Source organism: Telmatherina bonti, assembly GCF_933228915.1.
Source record: "Telmatherina bonti genome assembly, chromosome: 8".
Classification (NCBI taxonomy): Eukaryota; Metazoa; Chordata; class Actinopteri; order Atheriniformes; family Telmatherinidae; genus Telmatherina; species Telmatherina bonti.
The window spans coordinates 12826076-12846206 of record NC_136626.1 but is presented as its reverse complement, the minus strand read 5'-3'; the positions used below and the strand labels follow the sequence as shown (position 1 = coordinate 12846206).

At 40.0% G+C, this 20131-nt stretch overlaps 1 protein-coding gene across 1 annotated transcript in view; it reads left to right on the top strand.

The window, feature by feature from the left end:
• The window catches only part of dennd1b (DENN/MADD domain containing 1B), a 105561-nt gene that overhangs the window by 63249 nt on the left and 22181 nt on the right, over positions 1-20131 (top strand). Inside the window, exons 11-15 of the mRNA XM_079245010.1 lie at positions 2014-2114; positions 3822-3867; positions 5215-5316; positions 14827-14952; positions 19349-19450. Coding sequence (XP_079101136.1) covers positions 2014-2114; positions 3822-3867; positions 5215-5316; positions 14827-14952; positions 19349-19450 — 477 coding nt within the window. The remainder of the gene's footprint in view (positions 1-2013; positions 2115-3821; positions 3868-5214; positions 5317-14826; positions 14953-19348; positions 19451-20131) is intronic.

The window sequence follows — 20131 nt, the reverse complement described above, 5'->3', positions numbered from 1 at the left end:
TGTATGTAGATCCGCAGATGGGTGACCTCTCTTCATCACGATTTAATGGACTTTTACCATCATCACTCCAGAGAAGGAAAGAGGCTGTGATAGTTTTGATAGTCGCTTTTTTCCACCGAGTGCTTTACTTTCCTCCATTAATATTCATAGCATTGATTTATTTTCAGAATTAACAAAAAAAACCCAAACTGTTTGCCAGGGAATTAATCCTGACAGGAGCGTGGCATTGTTGTTTCATTTGAAGACAGCAGGAAGCAGAAATATGCATATGCAGATACACAGAGCAAGACACCAATTAAATGTTGATTAAGTCCTAAGTATTGTGGGACTGTGTGTGAGAGACAATAAGGAAAAAAAAGAAATCATTGCATTTTATTTACTGGCCAATATGAAAAATGAATGTAGTTAGAACAAACATGCAAAGAGGGAGGCGCACAAACACACAAACACATACACGGTTTTTTGTAGTGAGCTTTCAGACGTCCAAGCGTGATCTGAGGGTTGGATTCAGAGGGGTGGGGCCATCGTCCTCCAACTCAACCAGCGGTTGTTTTCAGTCACCAAGCTCACCCGCTTTTGGCCGGTCAATTGTGGCGCTGTGTGTGTCAGTGAGCAGGGGGTCTCCTGGTAGTTGTGCGTGTGTGATAGTGTGTGTCCGCTTCACACATTGACTGTGAAGCTGCAGCAGTATAACAGCGGCTGCTGCTCCGGGGTCCCGGCGGTATTGGCCTAGCCCACAGTCTCTCTTGGCTAACTCATGTTTCATTCTTTGGCAATTTGCCCTAATGAAGTCCCGCAGGAGCCCCTCAGACCTCTGTTCTCTTTCCATATTTAATCATGTTATTTTAATCTGGGGGATGAGCTAACGCCTCTGTCTCCTGCTGGGTCTGTGTGTCTGTGTGTGTGTCTGTGTGTGCTGCAGGTCATTACTAGAGCTGGCTTTTCATGAGATGGGATGTCAAGAGGGGTGTGCAGGCTTTAAGACAATGGGAGACAATGACTCTAATTCTGTCTGTAATATTGGTTTGACAATGTAAGAAGTGTCTTTTGAAAAGCAATGTCATCCTCACATGACTGCGTCTCATTATTTGTTAAAAAAAGAGGTTAATTGTTCCATATTTTTCTCTTTAATTTCTCAGTCATAGCAGTTGGGGTAATTTGGATTTTTACGGCTACTGTCAGCACTGATATGGTTTTTTGTTGTTTTCTGTGCTGGTCAAAGCACAATCTTCCCTTATTGGCATTGATTTAAATGTCAGTCTGTAAAAAAAAAAAAAAAAAAAAAAAAAAAGGTTTTAACTTCTGCATTATTTTGTGCTCAAAGTTACTCTGAATTTGTGTTTAAGATGATCTCAGCATTGTGTCATAGAAGCATTATTACTGTTTAGGTTGTTGTGATGACCAACAATGGACAACATGAAATGTATGTTTACTGTGTGAAAGGAACGTGTTTCCTTTTTTTGTTAAGGTCACTCCTTTAAGAGTTTTCTTTTCACATCATTGTTTCCCTCGTCTGTCTTTAGTCCATTATGAGTGTCCTGACGGGCTCCTGTGAACTGGCTGATCTTCAGCTTTTAGTCTGTTATCATCCAACAACACCTTACAGGTTGTAGGTTTGAACAGCCAAACGTAGGACATTAGTGAAAAAAGTTTCTTTTTCAAGTCTTTATATTTTAGGAAAAGTGTCATCCATATATTTACCAGCATTTACCCAGTGCTGACCCCTTAGTGGGATCAAACTTCATCACAACTTTAGAATTTTATTTTATTAATTAAAATAGCAACCATAGAACTGTCATTCTTTATTGTTGTCAGTAGTGTGGAAAGCATAAATTGGTGCAAGATTAAGAGCTCCATATTTAGATGAAATAAGTGATTTTTTTTGTTTGTTTCCTAAAGATGCTTCTTGAGGAAATATATGTGAGCATGGACAAACAGTTTTCCTTCTGTTTTCATAGATTTTGTGCTTGAAAAGTTGTGTTGAGTGTTTCTGCTCTTTTTCTGTCCCTGTAGTTAACAGCATGTGTCCACGGTGCGGCTGCTTTGCTCTTTCCAATGTACTGGCAACACATCTTCATCCCTGTGCTGCCCCCGCATCTTCTGGACTACTGCTGGTAAGCCTGGCCACCTCGCACACACACACACACACACACACACATTCAGATATGATCAATACCATCCTAATAAACATTTCTACCTCCCTTTTTTTTCCCCTTCTACCGCTGTGTCCTATTTTCCCACACGAACAGCTGACACATAGACATGTAAACACACACACACACGCGCACATCATGCCATGCACGGCAGTTATGCATCAAGCTCAGCCACTAAAACCTCGGTGTAAAAGTGCAGCCGCACATGTTCACACATTCTCCCACTCGTTCTCCGGGTTCCTGGGCGTGCTCCTGCGGTGCGCCGGCTCTGGTGTGGCTCCTCAAACATAATGAACGGTTGGGATCACCTTGCTCAATATTTTATGCCACACTCTGATCATCTTATCTCTCTCCGGGGTTCATTACCACCCATCCAACAAAAAAAATCCAACCAACCTGAATGGACTTATTGGAACTGAATGGAGGGCAGTAATAACAGCTCAACAGCTACAAATCTACATGCGTTCAGGTCAACTTCAGATCAGTTCACGCTTAATGTGCACGTGGGGAAGTGCGCTTGTAGAAAAGAAACATTTTTTTTCCTTTTAAATCCGATAACTCCTACAGGACGGTACGGTGCTTTGCCATCAGGGACACATCAGCTTAAAGAAACTGTTCATCACTGACAGTGAAATGTGATTTTCAACACGCTGTGAAGGCTCATCATCATCTTATTGAATAACAGGAGTGTCTTCCATGCAGCATTAGATAATTAGATCATATTCACTGCTCCTTTGTGTTTTTCTATGTATGCAGGGTACATCTGAGTTGGTGAAAGTCAGGGCTGTACAGCAGCTATGGTGCAGAGCCACAGGCCTGCTGTTTGTTTGTCTCTTCCTCTAAGTTGATTACAAGCACATTGCTTCAAAATTACCCAAGCCAGGAATACGATGACCTAAAACTGATTCTTTTACTGCATCTGTGAACCTTATCATAAAAACGGCTTCTGTTATTTGATGGCTTTTAATGATTTTACTTCTATTTCCTGGGAAAACTACATTTCTTTGCCACAAACTTTATTATGCAGATTATTATTGCATTAATAAAACTCTGCAAAGTGTTTTTTTTTTTTTTTTTTAAAAATCTGTCTCAACACATCTGCTTTTTACACTTCTTTGAAAATGAATCCCAATCTTTTTACAGTTTTAAAATCTGCTTTTTGAAACTTTGGGATTAAATATCTTGTTATGAACGAAAAAGGAACATTTTAAGCATTTTGCATTATTATTATTGTTTTATTTCAGCATTTAGAATGTATAATATTGTCTAAATTTAGATACATCATACGAAATTAAAGCACTTTTAGATTAGTTGTTTTTTGTCCCTGAGTTTTACTGTGGTTTGTATATTATTTTCACCCTTCCATTATCTAAAATATGACGTTTTTGCCATACTTTGTTGTTTTGTTAAAAATTACAAGGGTAGCAAAACTTTTGAGAAATATAATTTATATTAAACAGGCAACAGCCCAAACAAGCCCCATAGTTATGTAGCTTTCATCTCATCAGTGGCTGGAAAGATTGATAGTATATCACCAGAACCTTTATGTAGAATTACTGTGCTAGTAATTAAACAAATGAAAGTATTCTCTTCCTGTTTGTATTTTACAGAATATGTAACCATCTGATACAGACTCTGCTTACTTATTTGTACTCTTTCCATCCACAGCGCCCCTATGCCATACTTTGTGGGAGTTCATCTTAGTCTGCTGGAGGTATGTATATGCCTATAAATGTGTATGTAGAGGAATATCACATCAGTCTGAGTACATGATGGGCATTTATAATTTACACCATAAACCTCTGCATTCTTTTCCCATGTCATGCAGAAGCTTTAACATTACAGACTTTACACTAACACATTAAACTGTGTTGAGCTTTATGTTGGTTGTGTATTTTTGTCTTTTCTTTTTAAATGTTGCAGCTTTTGGTTTTAGTGAATCTGTGAAATGGCAGTAATTTTTTTTTTTTTATGCCTCCCACAGTGAGTCCTTTTTTTCTGTTCCTCTTCTCTAATCTCTTTACTGCTCGTGCACATTCTGAACCAGAAGTACAAAAGACAGAGAAAAAGCCAGAAAAAGCATCTGCAAACAAAGAGCTTTTTTACTCCATTGTTAAGCCTCGTGTTGGTTGGGGGGCAGGCCATCATCAGTACCGCTGTTGTGTGTGAATGCATGATGCAAGAACGCACACATTTGCACTCATGTGTGAGTGTTAGTTTGTGTGTATTTGTGAGTGTACGTGTAAATGTGCAAACATATAATGCAATGCCCATGTGTGTTTATGTGCATGTGTGTGTGTGTGTGTGATACTTGTCTGACAGTTGCGGCAGTGGCAGTATTTATCACACTCTGCATCCGTGACAGACCTTCTTTCCGCCACTACATAATTAGTCCAGATCAGCATGTGAGCCTCCGCTGCACAGGCTGTCACAAAAGTGACAAACTAGAAATTCACACACTATGCTCCCCCCCCCCTCCCCCCCCCCCCCGACCGCCGCCGCCCCACACACACCTGCCTGCATCCTCCTGCACCGCGCTGAAATAATTGTTGAATTTGTCGCCATCAGGATGCGCACAGCACAGCATCACTGTGTTGTTGTTGATGCATGAGGTTCTGGTACTGTGGAAAATGTTTGCACAGTCCAAATGTTTCCTCTCGGTGTCGTTCTTCATTTTGCGAGCATGTGTCGCCGTGTTACCGCCAAGATTTTCTAATATATATTTTTTCCAACCTGTAATTTTTCCTTCAGAGTCGTAAAGAGCTGTGATAACTGGTTTTAAATACGGCTGCTGGTTTTCTCTGTTCTGGGTTTTCAGTGACTCGCTCTGCAGGGAAATGCAGCTGTGACGATTATGAATTTAAAATCTTAATAATTATCATTATTTAATAAGCATATGATATATTCTTTGGTTTATTTTCTTATGCAAAAATATGATTAAAAATCAACCATTTAATACTGATTTATTTTGTTTTTTGTTATAAATTTTAGATACTTCATAGGCTCATACTATTTTATTTAGACAGTTTAACTTTTCTCTGTGTATATTGCTGCATTACAGAGAGTACGAAGTCGATCACTGGAGGACGTGGTCATTCTGAATGTGGACACAAACACCCTGGAAAGTCCTTTTGATGACTTGCACAACCTGCCCAGTGACGTGGTGAGTCACACACACACACACACACACACACACACACACACACACACACACACACACACACACACACACACACACACACACACACACACACATTAACAGCCTCACTGGCATGAACACAAATTCTCTTTTCCTCCAACGTAATCTTACACTTGTATTTCTGCCCACATGCACACACACACACACACACACACTAACGCAGAAACGCATACACATCCAGAAACTTGTCAAAGTATAGTTCTGTCCCCTCCCCACATCATTAATGACTGCAGTTCTGGCTCCTCAGATTGTGGCTGTCTAAAGTAAACTCCCGTCGCGTCGCATGACGCTTGAAGGCAAACAGCATTCCCCGACCATCAGAGGCTTGTGGGAAAATGTGAAACTCCCTTCCCTTCATCTCCATCCATTCTAATCATTATTTCACAAAGTCTTGCATTTCTGCCTGCCCACTGGCACGTTTCTGAGAGCAAGAGATAGGAGGAGGGAACAAGGCAGAAAAAGAAAAGAAAAGGCAGAGATGGGTGATTTTGTGGGGGGAGATAGTTGGAAGAAAGGGCCAATTACCAGTATGGGCAGTGAAGCCACCTGCCAGCACATCGTCTCTTTAATTAATGGAGCACTGACGCTGGTCAGTGCTGCAGGAAGCATCACCATGGCGTCGGGGTCACTCACACATTTACACACACACACGCACACCTCCGCAGCCATAAAGAACAACACACATGCTTTGTCTCCCCTGTCTTTGTCAAAGCAGGAATCTGTTTGTTTAGTTAGTTCTCACAGTGTGTGTATTAAAGCTCCTCTGTGAGGCACTAAGATCCCAGCTGTGGCTGTGGACGCACTATTACCCACGCTGCGAACAGTGGATGCTCAGGTTCCACTGCCTGCCGGACTCCTGCTCCACCAGCAGCACATATTTCAGTCCACTGCCCAGCAGACCTCAGACCTGCTCATGCTCCCACACTTCTCCGTTTCTCCTGATTTAGCGCAACTCTGCCTACGCCGACTTCCTGCTTTCCCTCCTTCCTCTTTGCTTTGCGAACTTTTTCCCACACTTTATAACATTTTCTGCCTACTTTCAATCCTGCCTGCCTGCCTTATTTCTTTTATGAAAGCTGGGTTTTCATGGCACCTGTCTGCCTTCTTGTCTCTCTCACTGTACTTTCCGCCAGCCTGGACGTTTCTTGCACCCGCTGTTTGCTTCTCATGCTTCTTTGCCGGTGTGCCTGTCTGGCTGCAGTACCTTCTTCTCGCTTCCTGCCTGCTTGCTTTCCTGCACCAAGGGACTGAAACCCTAAATTAAATTGCAAACTGAGTTTGTCATAAAAAAGAGTCAGGGCTTTTGAAAAGCGACAGAAACAGAGAGAAAAAGCCTTTGTCTTTGCTGTGTGATAAATTAAGTGGCAGGCTCAGTGCCTTTTTGCTTTGATCCCCGACTCACCAATTTTTCTTGACTAATGACAGAACATAGCCCACATATCATGTCAAATTACAACACCTGAAACGGAAACTTCCCTGGCATTAATATATTTATCAGAACAAATTGTTGTTGTTGTTTTTATTCCCATTCAGAGATTTTTTTCCCCTCTCCTGTCTTCTCTTATCTTTTCACAGAGGCTAGTAGATTAATAACAAAGCGAGCAGGTACTAATTGAGTGGAATTCCAGGTCTCTTGTTAGTTTGCTTGTTAGCGATGAGGACGTGCCACATGACATTTGATGCCCGTGTTTATACACAAGGAGATGTTTGAGGCATTGTGCAAATTGTTGAACTAGGGCCTGAAATTCTGATTAACACTGAGTGATTCTCTGCCTGGGCTGAGCTGCCATACGTTATTTGTGAGCTATTAAAATCACTTTTCGTTTCTCTCTAATTCTCTCTGTAACACTGGCTACTTAACAGTCGAGGTTTATTCGGAGTGAAACCCAAGCCCTGAGACCAATGAAGTAACGCTTATCCTCATTTTAAAAGCCCAGCATCACTTTGTATGAATATATAAAGCATGAAGTGGATTAAAAGGTAAGGGCCACAGGCCATTTTTGGTCTCTGTTTTAAGTCTAACCATGAAGGAAAACAAAGCAGTCTGATGCTGATTTTTAACAAACCTTTAGAGATCCATCTAATTATGGCAGTGGAGGCTGTAAACACATGTGGAGTTCATTACGTGGCGCGGCTGACCAGTGGCCGAGCTTTTAGCAGGTTCAGAGTTCACAGTTGTCCTGAATTAGCCGTCCTCTTGCAGACAGGCCCCCTACTGCAGCCCCACAAGTGCCCGCCCCTTAACGGTCTTTTCCCACAATTTCACACTTAATATTTCAGATTTATTGACTATTACAAATACTACCAAGCCAGTAGTGGTTCCGTTTAGCGAGAGAAGGGAAGATCTAAATGAAGTAATAATTGCTCGCGGGTTAAAAAGGATTCCACAAACTTGTAAGAGTTACATGTGACTTCTGCTTTTCCTTTTTTCTAAATTGCAAATGCCACATTAATCAAAGGTTCAACATTAATAGTGTTTTAGTAGAAATTTGGTGTTTTTAAGAAAGAGAAAAATCAATGAAAAATAATTCCTTTGGATTTTGGTTTTTAGATTTTTTTGGTATTTTTTATTTAGAACATGACCAGCATGAAGTAAAGGTCATTCTAAGCAGATAAGCCTTTTATCCCAAATATTTTCCATTTTTTAAATAAACAGCAGTTTTTTTTTCTTTTTCTTTTTTTTTTTTTTAATCTAAAAGTTATTTTAATAAACAGTGTGGTATTATCAGAAAAATTGGGACCTCTTTAAATTTTGCCTCGTATTTTTTGTAGGACTTTGCATATCTGAAGGTTGCTGAAGTTAAACTGGGAGTTTCACTATTTTTCTGCATTAATGTTAATCTCACAGAGACTATGCTTGTGTCAGTAAAATCAATGTGTTGACAAGCACGCTGAGAAGAAATACTCAATAAAAAGCAAAAAAACAAAACAAAACAAACAAAAAAAAAACCTACAGTTTTCTGCTGGAAGATCAAGGTATTTTTGTTTCTTTTTGTGAGATCTACTTTTGTTCCAGCAAACAGAGATTGTACTGATAAACTTATAATTGACTTTTGGTTGGAGAAGTTGTTGTTTACCTCCCTAGTCATTAAAAGTCTCCAAGAATAGCAAATTAGGAGTCTGTTAATTCTGAAAACAAACAATGTGTGACTGAATCCGATTCTTATTTGATCCTGGCATTGATCTCATACCAATGACGTTTTTTTTTTTTTTATGTATTATTCTTGCTATGCCTCATATTCAAGGTGAGGTGCTACAATGCTGCTTACATCTTTATTTTCAGATGCTCTGTCTCTCACATCACAGCCTAATTCCTTCTATTCTCCTCCTCTCTGCCTCTCGCTACATTGCTGACACCGTGTACCCATACATTCCTAGCCCTCGTACATTTGATCATTTGTAATCCCAATCAAGGGGGGAATTTACAGCATACACACCTACTTCCTGTATTTCAAGCCTGCATTTGGAGATTTACAAATGAATGAGGGGGTTGAGGTTGTGTCTGCGTGCCTCTCCTGAGATCACCTGGCAAACTTAATCAAACATTGCAGCCTTAATTTGGTGTTCAGTTTCCAGAGAACATCTACATCATCATCCACAGCAGACAGCAGGCAACACAGACACACACAGACACACCTACAGACTGCCGTGTTCATCAGTGGTGTTTAGATTTAGTTCAGGAGTAAACTTTTACTACTCACAGATTTTTGGTTTGTCCACCAGATCGCCTGTTTTCAGCTTTAGATGAAGCCTATTTTTTACTCGTATCTTAACAGTATAGCAGAGCCACCTACAGTAAAGCAGCTCACATGCTCCACTAACTACATGGTAGCTCAGTGCTGGGAATGTTGTCGCTCCACCTTAGTTACAGACTGTACTTTATCAGAAACAGTCCACACTTACAATGACAAGCTCCGCACACAGATTCAGGTTTTGACGCTGTTTTTGTTATCGAGCTTGTGTTTTACCGACAGCGAATGTCAAAATCTGCTCATTTAAAACATTACTTTATGGGCTGTGATTGTTTTAAATGATGCTGAACTGTGCGCACGCTCTCGCTGCGACGTTAGCAGCCCTTCATTTGTTCATGTGGAGTTTAAAAGCTGCACTTCATTTTCACATAGCCGTTCTGCCGGTGGTTCACTCTGGATTAGAAGTCAAAAAGGGAGAGCAGCAACACCCACTGCGATAGTTATTGAAGCGAGAGATGACATTTAGCTATAGTTAATTATGTATGCAAAACTCAGCCGCTCAGCTGCTATAAGAGGTCAGCTTGACAAAGTAACCCCACACCGGGGAGAATCTCAGCCCTATTAAAACACACACACACAAACACACAAGCGCTTTTTCTCCCCTTTTGCTTTCCCACTTTTTTTTTTTTCCATTCTCCCTGACGAATGCTCTGCATTGCATCTGCTTCTCACGTCAACGATTACACATATTTTTGTGGACGATAATTAATCTTTTTAAATTTTTTGTGCATTTTTACACATGAATTTCTTCTTGTCTTGGTAATTTATGATTCAGTGAAATCTTTTTTTGTTGTTGTTGTTTTCATACCTCAGACTAATATGAATTCTTTCTACTCTATTGACGTAATAATCTGTTGTTGTGCTTTATTGCAGTTAGAAAAAAGGTTCATCGAGATAAAAAAAAATCAACTTTGTAAGATTTAATTGTAGCCGAATGAATGAATTTTTTTATTCTAAGTCTGAATGTTTCTGCGTGCATGTATGCAAGTGTTAAAAGTATACTGTCTGCTCTGTTTCTTTAAGATCTGTGTGTATATGTGTGTGTTTGTTCATGTGCCGTGTTTGTACAGCTCAGACTGCAGCACATCAAAAGAAAGTGGGAGATTTTCATAACTATTTTTTTCTTTGTAGTTCTTTAATTGCATCCCCATGGCTTTCTTTCCCTGGACAGAATCTTAAACAAAACACTCTTTTTGTGAAGAGAAAACTCAACTTTTTTTTTTTTTCCTTTTTTTTTTTTTTTTCCTTTTAAACAACAGACAAGTGTTGGGGTCATTATTTAGGGTTTGCCATGCTTCATTAAAAAATTTGTGTAAAATTGTAAATATATATTCAGGATCTGAATGTAATTTTTTTTCTTTAATTTAATTCTTTTTTCTTTGGTACATTTACATAAAAGTTAATTTATTGTCAGTCAGGCTGTTTTATTTCTTGTGTTTTGTTTTTTTTTAATAGCTGGAATTCATGGATTATGCAGTGGTTTATGTTTTTAAAGTTGTGACGGCGTTTCTGATCGCTTTCTAGGAATATTGCTTGTGTTCGTGCACAAGCAGAGACGGCCTGATTTAATTTTTCTCTGACAAGTCCAGCTTAAATCTCACTGATGCAAATTTTCTTTCTTTCTTTGAGCTTTAATTGACAGCATATTTGATTGAAAATTAAATGATAAATTCATAAAACATTGACTGTTAAAAAACTTTTACATTGTCTGTAAAAGTTTGCCTGAAACCACACTGAGCCCTCTCTTTTTGACATATCGTACAAATAAAGCCTCAAGTTAGTCGACAGATCTTTCTTATAAAAATACAATTAATCAAAATCGGAATCACTCTTTGTCCAACTTTATTTAACCAGTTAATGAATCTACATAAACATATGGTTATCCAACACAAACCTTCCACTATATGTTGCATAATAAGATGAGATGAATTTATTTAAAGACCATGTTGTTGCTTGCTAAAGGTGTAGCCACGTTTCCTTTGCCTATTTCAGCTGGACTTGTCAGCTTTCTCCCAACGCTGATGGCTTTTCCTCCACTTTGGCCTCTCAGGTATTCCAAGTTGTGGGCTCGCTGATGGTGAAGATTTTCCAGGCCGTTGGTGTGTGTGGCTTTGTCTAGACTGTGTTGCTGTGTGCATATAAGTTCTGGTCTGTAACCTAAAGTGCAGCCCCGCCATGTAAATTTGATGGATGCAGAAATGATGACATCAGCAAGTCATTGATCCAATCCAGTCAGAAGAAAGACTTGAAAGAAAGATCTTTATTTAGGATACATTTAGATTTTTAGCACTGAATAATATATCAGTTTAGCACAGCTATATCCACTTGTGTTTTACTCACATTGTTGATGTCCAGCATCAAGATGCGTTAACTTGAGCCTTCATGCCATGGATCTTTTGCTGCTTCATGAACGGTTGTAAAGAAGAAGAAGTCTGTCTGTTTGGAAATTCCTTAAAAGCCTCCGCATGTGTGGAAGTGTACAATTTGCATTATTCAGTGGATGGGTGTATGATGTGTTTTAGAATCTCTGATAGATGTTTGCATCTACATGAATGAATTATGGCCCTGTGTGCATACACCCATGGCCACACACACACACAGATGCCTGGTGTCACCTACAGTGGTGTCATCCCTTACAGTCAGACAGGGATCTACATTGCACCTGCTAATTACCATCTCCAGCTGGAGAGTTAAATGGAGATCTGTTCTATGTCCGACCTTTGACCTCATGCTCTTTATGTGACGCACTTCAAACTCTGTTTGGGGCTGTCTGGGCTGGGCCTTAATGAGGCCCCATGTCTGCCCTCTGTGGGCTGTGTGCCTTGGATGCCCCGCTTTCATCCCCGACCATCTTCCCTTGATGTAAATTGAAAAGATCACAGCTATGGGGAGAAGACCTGTACTGGAAAGGCCTCTCTGCATAGATTATGAATATCATAACTCAACAGTTTTTTTTTTCTTTCTTCCTCCATTCCCCTCAGCCACCCACTCCCCTCTTTCCTCCTGCCACCCCCTTCCCCGTACAATGCTATAGTTCTAATTGGACCCAATGGGGGAGTCTCTGCCTTTGATCTCATCACCGCCACTGTGACTTTACACTAAAAAATGTCACTGCCAAATAGGGTTATCACCTGTAGAGCCTGGCCTTCCTCTGATGCCTGTACGCATCTCGTTAGCTTCACTCAAACTGTAGAAGTTAATTAGCTTGACAGAGCCATTACCACAGAGGCATACCTGATGATTGTGGTGTAGGCGCCATATTCAAAACCCAATTACTAAATACACATTTATTTTTTGTGTCAGGAATTTAAAGGAGCGCGCTGTGGCGTGCACTTTGATTTCTATTAGTCAAAACTATGTTCGTTCTCATGCACTATGACTGTGTTTGATTTAGTGTATGTGACAATTTCATTAGGTTATTTATTTTCTTACTTTATCTTTCTGGAGAATAAAGGTGAAACTTTGAACTCATCGCTCCATCACGCCTTTTTATAACAGTGGGAACCAAAACACAAGTGATTGTGTCCCAGCCTCATTAAAAAGTGTTTGCCACTGGAGTGCTCTCACCCGTTCAAAGCCGCTGTACAGAACTCTGCTGTGTGCAGAGTAAACTCAACTATCCCGTCTGCGCTGACAGTCTTTGGGGTATGCCTCCCCCTCTTAGACTGACAATGTGTTCGCTTTGATTCCCCACCACCATCACCACCAAAAAAAAAAAAAAAAAAAGACAGTTTAATGATTTGCAAGGATGGGGAGGGAAAAAGTGGGGAAAATGCACATAAACATGAAATATTAATTCCAGAAAGGGTTTTTACATAAACATAAAAGCATTTAGTACAATGAGTGAATATGGAGATGACACTTGTTAATTTAACCGTGATAAACTTTCTGTTTGATGCCTGGGAGCATTTGCAATGGCAGCACAGGGACATTATGGAGAGTGAGAAAGCCCAGGGGAGAGGAATCAACACAGTTCGTTTTGTCTTTGTCCCAGTTTAAGACTGCCACTCTCTCTGTCTCACTTTCCTCCTTTGTCTCTCTGCATCTCTGTTCCTCCCAGGCTGTCCTCTGTATGTGCTGTGCTCACACTTTGCTTCCCCTCCCTCAAGTATTCCAGAAGCTAATTGCAGACGCCAGGCTGTGATATCGGCCTAACGTTGCCGCTTCACAGCATGATATATTTAACCACCTCTGATTGAAATACACTCGGTCAAAATTTGATCACACTGCAGACGATCTTAGATCTTTTAAAGGAAGACGCACACTGCTTCATTTATTCATCCATTCATTCATTTATATACGCTCTTCTCACATCATTCTTATCTTTTTTCCCCAACTGTTGCATTAAAACTAAGTAGTGTGCTTGAACTGATGCACGTGTTGCTTTACAAACACAGCCGGGTAATAACCACAGTTGCATGGAGAACATACACACTGAAGCACACACATAAAACACGTATTATTTTAAGATGTGACTGAATGGATCACTAAAACTTTAAATGCAGTAGTGAATCTAATAATCAAACTGCAAAAAGAAAATGTTAATTTGCTCAGTTTGTGGTTGTTTGAACACACCGCAGCTGTGAATGTATAGTTTTATTCAGGAAAAAGAAAGGGGTTGTAAGACAGCGGAACGGTCTAATCTGGTAAATCTTTGATTTAGTCTGCCCAGATGATGTGCAAAACTTTCATTTCTTTCGACTTACTGGAACATTTGCACTGAAAGAGATGCAGAGAGCAATACTTGTGAATATTCATTTAAAAATATGTCAAAATTAGGAATCACAGCTTTCTGATTCGCTGCCAAGTTCAACTGCTTTCTTTTTTCTTTTAAAGTAACAACTGGATCTTTTATTACAGCTAACGGCCCGCAGCAATCCCAAGCTCCAAAACAAGCCAATCAAATGATGAGCTTTTGTGAAAAGCTGGCACAGTCTACTCAGTCCCTCACTACATGACATCACTACTGTATCTCTGCCTCCTCCTCACTCTGCTACAGCACAGTCAGACCACTGCTGAGCAGGTGAGGAGAGCCTCTTGACAACTTCCTTCCCCAGACTCCCCAGGGCCCGGTGTCCAGGGTGAGTCTTTTGTCATCCTGAAACAAGCTCAGGCCTGCTGCTCCTCCACTCTCGCCTGGAGTCCTGGAGACAGAGCCAGGAGAGAGGGGGAAATAATTAAATACGTTTTATGTCAAGAATCTCCTTCTAGAGGGAGTCCGGGAGAGCCAAGAGGGGAGGGGGGAAAACAGCAGGACTGGATAGAAAGGGAAGGAGAGTAAGACGTGGAAGCAGAAATGAAAAAGAGAGAAGGTGATGGGGGAGGAGAGAGGCTGAGAGAGGAAGAGCAAAGATGCGAGTTTCCATTTCCTCTCTTTGGTCCCTTCCCTCCCACCTCCTCTATGTGCTGCTCAATTAGCAAAGCAGCAGGTGCTCCCGGCAGCACAACAGATAAGCTTGCAGGAAGGGCTGAGACTCTTCTCTTTCTCTTCTTTCTCTCTCTCTTTTTTTTTCTTCTTTTTTGGAGATGACCTGCAAATGTGATACTTCACACCCAGAATGAGCTGGCTGTTTTCTCCACCAATTTCAGAGGTGATAATTTAACTTTTACCCCATCTACCTCTCTCCCTCCCCCTCCCCCTCCCCCTCCCCAAACCTCTCTCTCTGTCACTTCCCATCTTTTTTTTTTCTCTCCCATTCTCTCTATCCGTGCTTTCCACCAGGTGTCCTCTCTGAAGAGCAAGCTGAAGAAGCAGTCGACAGCAACGGGAAGCGGCGTGGCGAGGGCCTTCCTCAGAACGCAGGCCGCCCTGTTTGGATCTTACCGGGATGCCCTCAGATATAAACCTGTAAGAATCCAGTATCATCAACCAGTCGCTGACTGGTGCCCTGACAGTATGATGAACTTTGATGTGTGAAGTTTAAATTCCTTCACCTGACAAACGCTTTTAATGATTTTTATAAATGGCACATTGCGGTTTTATACACTCCTCTTTACATATACTTCAGTCACAAAACAAGTGAAAAGGTTTCCAGTTGCGTTTTTGAAACCCAGATGGCAATTTCATTCAAATAAAAAAATAAGTAATTTATCGATTATGGTTTTAGGGTACAGTATTTGTTGTGCAGCTTGGTTTATGCTCTGTCTTCTGTATTGGATGTACAAACTGCAGTACAAATATATTTTGATTTAACAACCTCATAAAGTTTAAATAAATAAAATTTGTTGATAATTTGTATGAAAGGCAGCAAATAAACTTACTCATATTCAGAGATTTTACTTCCTCTGTACATATATGAGCAAAACATGCATTATTGCTTATATTTAAGGTTTTAATCAGAACAGTTCAGACATTAATATGACATATTATCTCTTTATTATTTGTAGCACACAGTACAAATCTCACAGCAGAGTGGCCTTTCTGGGTGGAGTTTACATGTTCTCCCTGTATATGTGTGGGTTCTCTGGGTCCCCCAGCTTCCTCCCACAGTCCAAAGGCATTCGTGTGGGGTTAACTTCTCCCTGAGGGTGAATGTGAGCTCCAGTGGTTGGTTGTCTCTCTGTGTTGGTCCTGTGATGGACTGGCAACCTGTCCAGAGTTTGCTCTGCCTTATGACTGATGATTGCTGGGATAGGCTCCAGCTTCCCTGCAGCTCTGAATTAGACTAAGTGGAATAAAAAATGAATGAATGAATGAAACAGTACCAGTCTCACTAAAGATGAAAAGAGATGAACTTTGCTTGCGTCTGTTTAGTCTGAGGTATTTTTGCATATGGGTAAAAGGTGTGTTTACAGTCGGATCGCTGAACTACGGTGGGCCTGTCTGAGGGAGTAAAATGTCAGAGGGGCTAAGAAGAGTCAGAACGTTCCCTTTGAAGATCCCTTTTAGCCACCTTTGGTGTTTAACTCTCCTTTACTAAGCCCCCCTAACATTTCTTTTCGAGATCTTCTCTGCTTATCAAGTCTGAGTCAGAGCAGAGCAAACTACACCATGTCCTGTTTGTCAAATAGCAAAGCCTTTGTTCCTTTGGCTTTGAGATTAATTGGACTTTGTGGACTCCTGGAGTCAAGATGCTACATTATTGATGCTGTCTCTTTTTTTCTCTGTATACAGACAGTATACGAACAAACTGCCTCCCCTCTGACACAAGCGCTGAGATGCGAGATGTTTGTGTTTGAGCACAACATGCAGTGATTTCTCAGTTTGCTCACGCTCACAGTGGTCTGTATAAAAGCCTTGGATTGAGCATACATGCTAATACATAAACAGCACCTCTGATTTCATGGAGATACAAAAGATATTCTGCGTTCTGAAATTTGTGCAATATCAAGCTGTAAGCTGAAAAAGGAAGATCTTCCTAGACAGAGCTGAGCTGTGTGGTTCACACACCCATATGCCTGAACAGAAGGAGGGGTATGGATGTATAGAGAGTCTTGCTGAGTTGTAAGTGAAACAAAACTGGAAAATGATAATGAGCTGAGAAGCAATCAGCTGATTATATGAGGATTCTTAGGTCATCAGTTTCAGCTTATGTCGATGCTGCACCCAGGTGCTTCTCACTTGCTCAGCGTACTACACATCTCTGACAAACGAGCCTGAAATAGCAATTCAAATGAGTTTTTACCGCCACTGATGAAGCCAGCTTTTAAGTGGATGTGCATATTTCATAGATGTGTGATTTGTAGTATGACTAAGGGGGCGGAATTAGCTAAATTTTTACTGATCTAGGCATGCAGCCAGTTCTGATCATCCAGCAAGATGTGATAATTATTTTCTTAGTGTGACTGCACACGCAGTACCAGCAGTACCAGCAGTACCAGCAGCACCAGTCTGAGGTTTGGACACGCTTTCATATTACAGCTAAAGGAAAAGTGTGTCCAAACTTTTGACTGGTACTGGATGTCACTTTGGTTAAGGAAAAAGTTTCCAGAAAAAATGTTGATGAAAATTAAAAAAATAATTCATCCAATACAAAACGGAAAGCACAAATCTGCAATGAACACACACTTTAATACACACTCATGCAATACAGTTACACATCATTTTAAACAAAGACCATAGCGCCCTTTGTTGTGTTGTAATCACATAAACACTGGTGATTTATAGAGATCAAATCAAATCTCTAAATCAAATCTGTCTGTCAACCCCGGCCATCTGAGCAGAAGTTACCAAAAGTAGGGTAACACCACATTTCTTTTAGGGGTGGGAAAATCGAATCGAAAAATCAAAAATCGGGATTTTTTTTGTTTCACAATTTTAAAATCGATTTTTTTTTCAATGAAATAAAATTAATCTAATATAGATTTTTGTCATTTTTATTGATTTTATTGATCTTTTTGCTTGTCTTCTTGGGCATTATAGCAGCAGAATGATGGTCTGGCTACTGTGTTGTTTTCTTCTAACTGAAATCAAGAAAAATTACTAGCAAAAAAAGGTTTTATAAATTTTTCGGGGTTTTTAATCAACGAAAATCATCAATATCAAAGAATTTTGAGAATTGCAATTTAAATCGAATCGGCACCCGAAAAATCGGAATCGAATTGAATCGGGACAAAAGCATATCGTCACGGCCCTAATTTCTTTCATTTGTTATTCATTTAAAACTTCCTGTATGGTGCATCTTTATCTCTATAGATGTGCAATAATGTGTGTAATTTGCTTTGGTCTGGCTGTTTTGGTCCATTTTCCAAATGGCTGCAAGCTTGAATGCATACATTAAAATTATTTGTAAAGAAGAGTGTGACATGTACATTTTATAATAATAAATAGAAGTGTAGAGTTTATTGAAACCAACAAAATAAAACATTTTCATTGTTGAGTGTTAAGTGTGTATGGATTTCCCCTGAAAACCGATCGTAGCGGCCTTGGAGGAGGTTAATAAGTAGGGCTGATTCGTCATGTTGAATATAAAAGTAAAATGACTCATTCATATCTCTCTCAAGCCCAACACACTTTCCAGTAGAAGCATTGTAAAGCCTGAGCAGTGTTTAAAAGCAACCTCCTCCTTAAACCTGAGGGCTTTCTGGAAAACTGGTCAATGATTAGTGGATCCTGTGTTTCTGTAATTCAGACACAAAATATGAAAATTAACTTAATAATCTTCAAGGTTTGGGGGTTTTTTTTCTTCCTTTTTTATGACTGCTTTTCCCACTAATCCTCTGTTATTTCTCATCCATGACATCAGGTAAAACAGCTCACCTTGTTATTGTTCACCTTCTTTTTGAGTTGTTGAGCTTCTTGCAGCAATACAGGTTATTATTTGCAGGTCTTGGTGAGCTGAAGGTTTTTGGAGACCGCTGGCAAGTGTTTTTTCACATTGTGTTTAGCTTTTCATCATACTTTTCAGTTTTGTTCGCTGCAGTGTGATCCAAGGCTGTGGAGGCCAAAGCTGATTAAACTTTATGTCAGACTACTTTCAACTCAACTATAAAAGAGAAAATAGGCCTTAAAAACTTTTTGTGATGTAAGTGGAGCTTTATTCCTGGGATGTAATTTGGGCCACTGGTATCATCCGCCCATCCCTGAAAATGGGGTTAGTCTCCAGTGTTGTTAAGTTGTTTTTATGTGCCACGCTGTGCTTGTAGCCTAGAACAGACAAAGCACATTGTTTTACTTCAGAAGAATTTAGAGCATCATTGAAATATGTGAGAATTATGTTAATTATGAGAAAACATGAATTGGAAATGACTGGAGGGCAGCGTGTGATTGGCCTGGAGTGGTTCTGTTGTCATCCGCCGTGGCTATAGCTCACAGGCCAACAGACATGATGTAAGAAATAGTAATAATGTGCTAATGTGTTCATGGGGAGGACTGGGAAGTTTACTGGGACACAGTCATCTGGTCCAGGGTATATCTTGTGTGCACTGCCAGGGGAACTGGTTTAAAGAAGACTGTTTTCTCTGAGAAACTTATCCTCTTCCTTCTTCTTTTTCCTTCCATTTTCCCTCCCATCTCACTTTTGCACTAGTTTTCTTTTTATTCTTTTCCATTACTGAAGAAATCAGTTGCAACTTTTTTTTTTGTTTCGAATATAATTTCATATTAATAATAATCCACATGATATGAATGTGTGAATTACAAACATTTCGTTTTGTTTAAAGCTTGTGGCCGTCTTCCTCGTGCGCATTTAACGAGATAAAACACGATGGAAAATAGATTTGTACAATCAGAAAGCAACAAGGAATGAGTTGGAATTAATTGTCTGTTTTAATATGTGTCAATAATGTCTCTGTGGACTCTACAGGGAGAGCCAATCACATTCTGCGAAGAGAGCTTTGTGAACCATCGCTCAAGCACCATGAAGAACTTCCTGTCCATGGCGGTCAACCTGCAGCTCTTTAAACAGGTACAAACACCTGTGTGTGTGTGTGTGTGTGTGTGTGTGTGTGTGTGTGTTTTAAAGAATCCACACTGACTACAGACATAATAAGCTGTAACCAAATAGACTATCTATGAAAATGTTGTAATAATTTAATTTAATAATTTGTTTGGATGAAAAGAAAAGCAGTTGGTTATCTTCTTACACGGTGATCTCCTGTCATATATAGGAGTACATTTAACCAAAAGTCCAACTAGTGAAACAGGACAGAAGTCCTCTGCCATCAGGATCAGTTTATTTTTGAGCTTTTTCTTATCTGTTTCTCCTTTTATTGATCACTTAGTTAGTTCTCAGCAGGCTGTCGGCTGGTTGGGGTTTACATTCAGTATCTTGACAGTTAAGTTGTTCAGACGGAGGAGGAATGTAGAAGTGAGCAGCCTGGGATTATGGACGGTTACTGACCCTTACAAACAGTTTACTGTGCTTATCTCTCAGTGCACATCTTAATGTTTCTCTGTTTGCTTAATTTTATCTGCAGTACAAACAAAGTCCCCGATAATTCAGGCCTGTGGAAAATACATGGACTGTACAAAGTCAAGCTTGTTTTCTGCATGTCTGCATGCATCTCTAAAAGCTAAAAGCAAAAAAAAAAAAAAAAAAAAAATTAAGGGAAGATTTCAACTTTCTCCTGAGAAATTAATAGATTGT